Raw genomic sequence first — 6,384 nt, forward strand, 5'->3', positions numbered from 1 at the left:
CCTGCTGAGAGCTGGAATGAGAGAGACACAGAGAACCCATGAGAAAGCCCCGAGCAGCAGAATACCTGGCAGCTTCAGAGCATCTCTCCAAGCACCGGAACACAGCAGCCTGGCGCAGGTGGTTCCGGAAATAAGCCGGGTTCAGAATGATGCTCCTTGGAAAGGTGAGAGACATGGACAGGTTTAGATCTCTAATTCCTACACAACTAAAAGATAATAATAACAAGGCACACACTGTATACACAGCTCTCAACACTCTCAACACAATATAGTAAGAACTATTTCTTTCTCTCTCTTGACAGCTGTGGCGGGTGAACAAGAACCTGAATCCCCCAACCATAACCTAATCTACTGGTTCAGTGCTTAAATCATGTCCCTAAGCACTATATCTGCATTTATGTTAGATGTAAGTTTTTCTGTATGTGTTCAGTGCTCATGTACTACATGTGTGGGCCCTTCAGAAGGAGCTTTCAAAAGAAGTTAAAACCTGTCAGTATCACCAAGACACGTGGGCTTGTGAGTGAAATTCACTTTGCAGACACTTTCTCCAAGGCATATGGAAGAAGACCTAAAGCCCTGCATGGTTCCATCAACATTTGCAAGTAATGAGAGATATAAGGAATGGATCAGGAGATCAGAGAAGCTATGAGGTCCAACAAATCTGTTCTGTAGATAGTTAGAGGTTTTATTTCAGACTAGACCTGGACTGGTCCTTTAAAGAAAATGTCCCTGTGCATGTTGCTCAAAGCTGCCTTGATGATCAGACATTGGTTTGGACTCTGGTGCCTTCATGAAGTGCTAGATGTATTTTGTGCACAGCTCATGCAGAATGTGCAGGGAGATTTCTCTGGAATTAATCCACTTTGTGAGCGCTCTCTGAATAACCTAGTGTGCAGAAAATGCAGAAATTTGGGTAAAGTGAATCCCAATCCTACTGTTGTGCCAAAGCAAAATGCTAAGGTAGGTGTAGCCAGGGATGCTTCTGTTATGACACAGTAAAGCTTTACTGGGTGTGAGCAGAGCTGCTCGGAGCTCTGGAGATGCAGCTCTGCTGAAGACCATCCTTCTCCTTAAGGAAGGTTTGGTTGAGAAAACTGACCCAATAATTTGCAAAAGGCTTTTAACAGGGCAGACTTTGGATCACAGCAAAGATGAAAAATAAAACCTATTTCAAGCTTTCTTTAGCCTATTATGTACATGTCATGCCTAACACAATTGCTGAAGTAATTAGGTGCTGCTAATTCTTTTACTTCTTTTTCTTCCCTTTTCTGAGGAGGTAAAGAAATTAGGAAAGTAGTTTAGAGCAAAGAACACATCATGCTCCAGATTTCCCACAGATTAGAAGCACCAGCCTTTACGTTGCACATTTTTCTACTTCTACCTAAAAATCTATGCTCTTCTTGAGCTCTTCATCTATTCTTTCTCCATTTTAATGCCCTTGTCTGCACTGGACCATAGCATCATTGTATTTTTTTTAATTTTATTATTTAACGATTCCCTAGAATTCCATTCTTTAAGTTACTTTGTATAGTCTTACTTTGAAGGTGCAAAATAAGGAAGTTAAGGAATGAAGAAGTACCTGAATTTTGATTTATTTTTTTTAGTTCTGAATTAATCTGGACTAAAGAGGCCTGATTTATTCTGTCTGTAGTACACTCAGTTTCGAGATGCATTTTTCTCTGACAGATATTGCATAAAGCTTGTTCATTAATAATGATTTAAAACCTTTTTTTTAGGGTTTCAGAAGTCACTGGATTTAGAATTAAATCTGCAAGGCTTCAGCTGTCTTTGATTTCTTCCCTGCTGTGCCTCCAGAAGATTCCCCCTGTTAAGTCATCACTAGAGCACTCGTTTACTACTTAGCAGAGGTGCTCTTTTCTACTTCAAGTGTCTCCCTATGAATTGTGCAAGAGGCATTAGAGAATCATAGAACTATTTGGGTTGGAAAAGCCCCTTGGGATCACCAAGTCCAACCATCATCCCTGCTCTACAAAGTTCTCCCCTAAACCACCTCCACCAACACCACATCCAAATGACCCTTAAACTCATTCAGGGATGGTGATTCCACCACCTCCCTGGGCAGCCTATTCCAGTGTCTGACCACTCTTGCTGTGAAAAAAATGTTTCCTAATGTCCAGTCTAAACCTGCCCTGTTGCAGCTTGAAGCCCTTCCCTCTTGTCCTGTCGCTAATTACCAGTGAGAAGAGACCAGCACCAGCCTCTCTACAGTGACCTTTCAGGTAGTTGTAGAGACTGACGAGCTCTCCCCTCAGCATCCTCTTTCTCAAACTAAACATTCCCATTCTCTACCATGTGCAAGTCCTGTTTCTGGCTTTATGCATTGCTGGTGGTGCTGGACTTTGATGTGGATCACACGTGGGCTCGTGAGGAATTAGGTAATGAAAGTATTTTGAAGCCATCCCTGACCTAATCTGGCTTGAAACAGATCAAGAGCTCACAACATCATTACTGCCCATCAGGGCTGAGCAAGTTTGTATTTTCTAGCTTCAATAATAAGGGTGAATTATGTAGGTGACTCACCTGCATATCCTTACCTCCAGCAGCACCAAAGCACTAAATTTATACCCTGCTATTGTGGCTCCATGTCTCCAATTTTGAGAATCACCTCAGTCTAAACACTGGTGCCATGTGTAACGTGTTGCCATGATTCCTCTTTTCTCCTTACGAGACTGATCCTTCCTGCACAGGATTTTTCCATTGTCTGTGTCTAATATTTTATTTCAGTCTTAGCAGTGTATCTAATCAATATTTCTTTTCACCTGTGTGAATGATTCAGAGCTTCTTCAGGCTTCTTCAGCTTCAAGTAGCAGATTACAAACTTCGTCTCAATAAAACTGGCGATACTGGAAATATCTTCTGGATATGTCTCAATGGGATCTTCTGTAGCAGCACCTTTACTGCAAAGCTGTACCAGACACAGAAATGTTCTTTACTAATGTTATCATACACTTTTTGCTAGGTAGAAATGTTTTGTGTAACTGATAAATGGAAGAAACTGACTGCTAAGTGAAATATGCCCTGACTTTAACTAGAGTTAGCCCCAAGACACAAACTGTACCTCAATTGCTCTGCCCTCCCTGCTCCTGTACAGTTCCTTCCAGGAGCAGACAGCAGCTGGGAGGATAAATTCCTCCAGTCTCTTATGGCCCTGGACAGAAGAGAAACTTTACTTTGGGATGGGCTGTGAGGCCCTGCTCTGCCCTGAGAGTGATGGGACACATCCCACGCTGGGGTTTGTCTGTCACTGGGTCTCACAATGCCCGTGGTACCTGGGAGGAGCTGTGGGCTTCAGGCACCTGAAGATTTTCAGCTGCCCAGCTTTCAGAGAAGCCCTTTATGGATCCAGCAGCAGTGACAGGGCGTGATGTTGAGTCGTGGGCCATGCGTGGTGTTGGCTGTTGAGCCCGTGTCTGTCAAGACGGGCTAGTGGCTCATCCAGAGCTGTCCCAAGTGAGTTATTTTTGTTCTCTTTTCTTTTCTCTTTTTCTTTCTTATGTTACTTTCTGAGGAACCTACCATGGAGACCTTATTTCCATTTTGCACTGGTTGCAAAACATGTGGTTTGCATCTTTTTAGGCCAATGAGGCTTTTGATTGTAGGTGACAAGTGGCAGGTGATGATTGTTTTTTTAATCAAATGTACTGCTTAACTTCTACAAAGTATGGAGAAAATAGCTGATGCTTTTGAACACACATCACCTCCAGGTAAATCAGCATGTGAGGAAGCCAATTAGAGTTAATTAGAAATTGGCTGGGCTTTGGCACCGAAGTGATTGGAAAGTATGGCCTGTCCTTTCTGCTACAGGAATTTTGCTCTTGTACACACCGGTGAGGAAATACATCGTTTTACAGTCAACACGTAGCAATCTGAAGGAGAAGGTACTTTGTAACCCAGATTTGTATCAGCAGTTCAGGCAAGAAGAGCAGGGCACGAAGCCTTATAGACAAATAGCTGTATTTCATGGTGATGTGCATGCTGGAAACCTCTAGGAGATTAGCAGAATCTGAAAACCTGAAAAATGTCTGTAAATATTTTGTACCAGAAACCACAAATTTGAATTTTCTGACCTCTGGGCTTGTTACACGCCACGTGTCTCTTTGCCCAAGTGAAATGCAGAGGAGGGAAGGGGGAAGGGAAGGAAAGGAAGGAAGGATGGATTATGTCAGCTTTACAGCAGCACTGTGGAAACACGACAGAGTAACTAAAATCTGATTACATCTAAGTTCTTTGCCCATTATGTGATTATTGTGACCCATGACTTCTATGGGGACATTATGAATTACATGGTCATAATACAGGGGATTTCCAATATAATTAACTGAGATTAGCAGCACTAGAGAAATCTGGGAATAATGATACAACTTTGAACAGCCAGTTTGACTGTAGATGCTGCTGTCTCTGGCTCCCAGGAATCAGGTGGATGCAACCGTGACCCACCTGCTGGGGTTTCCTACACCTCCTTTCTCTTCCCTCTTCCCCTCCATGAAATGCAACCTTGCTGGTGTGCTAGGAACTTCCTCTTTTACTCTTTTCTTCTCATATTATAGTAGTAAAACTCAAGGCTGGCTAAGATTTTATAAAACATCAGAGGTCTTTAGTTGCCTGCTTTTGGGGCACCAGCCTGAAAATGGAAAGGGCCTTGCTTCTGAAAACAGGAAAATCTACTGATTGAAGAACAGACCTGCTGAAGACAGCTCAAGGCTGAGCACTTAAAGGCATGAACTACTGAAAATCTCAGATTTTTTTCCAAGATCATAGCCAAGGTTGTATTATTTCTTTAGTATCTCAGGCTGGCAAGTAGTCTTTTCTTCCATGAAAAGACCCAGCTCTGAACTGCTGAAGGGAAAGCTGAGTGTGTCCAGAGGGAGTTGCTGCTGCTGGACCTCTCCTTCCTTACGCAGGGGAAAAAAACAAAAACAAAACAAAACAAAAAACAAACAAACAAACAAAAAACACACGACAAAAAAACCCCACAAACAAACAAAAAAACCCCAGGATTTCTACACAGATCCAGTGCATGGACAGCTGGATAGACTGAGAACTCCTCTGATCACTGAGATCACACAGAATCACAGACTGGTTTGGGTTAGAAAGGACCTTAAGGATCATCTAGTTCCAAGCCCCTGCCATGGGCAGGGACACTTCCCACTAGAACAGGTTTCTCCAAGCCCTATCCTACCTGGCTTTGAACACTTCTAGGTATGGGGAATTCCCTGATAGAGCTGGAATAAAAAGAGGAGCCCTTTTTTGCTTCTTTTTTTGCACTTTTTTTTTTTTTTTTTCCCCTCTCTATGGCATTTAAATTTCCTCCACACACAGTTGAAGGCTTAAAGAAAATATAGAATCACTCGAGAATTTCTGCTCAGTGAAGTGCCCCATCTCCTTCTAGGATTTATTTATACCTGTTAATTTTCAGATCTCACATGAAACTGTATCTGAGGATTTGTAGTAAACAATGCCCACCCCAGGTGTGCTTCTGGTTCACTTTGATATTGTTACACCCAGTCAGTACAAATGACAGCCTTTCATTCACTTCCCTGTGGTGGCAGTACATCTTTAACCTCATACCTCCCATGCTGTTGAGAGCTGCTCCACTGCTGCTTCATAGTTGTTCTCCCTGTAGCAAGAACTGGCTGCCTTGAGGGTCACCTGCAGCTGCTTATCAATCTGGGGCAGAGGGACGTCGTCAGATGTGCCCACAGCATCTTCTTCAGATCCATGACGTGATGACTGTGTGCTTGTGGGCTCCACAGGATCAGCAAACTCAAAGGGAATGTCCTCTTCATCAGTGTAGACCAACTCCATTTCCAGGTCCATTATGCTTTTTGGAGACAAACAAGACAGGGGCGTTGCAAGTGACTGATCCCCACCCTCTAACAGTTTTTCTCTTTTCACAGCTACTTTGCCATTGTCATTGTCGTGGCTTCCTGGTTTATTCTTTTGTCTTTCTCTGCCTGCAGCTTCAGTTTGGTTTTCCTCCCGTACCTTTGCCATATCTAGTCTCCTCAGCTGTGCTCTGAGCTCCTTGGTGAGTTGTCCATCTGGAATATCCTTCCGTCTTTTTGCTGCCTCAGTGGTTTTCTTACTACCACGCACCTGCCGAGAGGCTGCATTCTTGCTCTCCATGTTTGTGAGAGATGGTTGGAAATCAGTGTTGCTTTCTGATGCTGTAAATCAAGCCAAGGAAGAGTCCTAGGAGAAAATGTAGAACCAGTAATAATACTTTGACAGTGCAAAGCCAGAAATGGCAGACAAATTATTTCTCCACCAGGCATATTGTGGGCACCGTTATGAGACAAAACTCTGCAAAGTTAGTCCAGAGAGCACCAGCCTTTCTGTAAGTCTTTTATCTTTCCTGTGTAC

The 6,384-nt window shown here is 43.1% G+C and overlaps 1 protein-coding gene across 1 annotated transcript in view; it reads right to left on the reverse strand.

The window, feature by feature from the left end:
• The window catches only part of SPATA16 (spermatogenesis associated 16), a 20,457-nt gene extending 14,310 nt beyond the window's left edge, over positions 1-6,147 (reverse strand). The window contains exons 1-3 of the mRNA XM_010005030.1: positions 5,590-6,147; positions 2,781-2,926; positions 66-155 (exon numbers count right to left, since the gene is read on the reverse strand). Of these exons, the coding sequence (XP_010003332.1) occupies positions 66-155; positions 2,781-2,926; positions 5,590-6,147 (794 nt within the window). The remainder of the gene's footprint in view (positions 1-65; positions 156-2,780; positions 2,927-5,589) is intronic.
• Between the last annotated feature and the right edge of the window lie 237 nt (positions 6,148-6,384).

This window comes from Chaetura pelagica, unplaced genomic scaffold, assembly GCF_000747805.2.
Source record: "Chaetura pelagica isolate M959 unplaced genomic scaffold, ChaPel_1.0 scaffold121, whole genome shotgun sequence".
Taxonomy (NCBI): Eukaryota; Metazoa; Chordata; class Aves; order Apodiformes; family Apodidae; genus Chaetura; species Chaetura pelagica.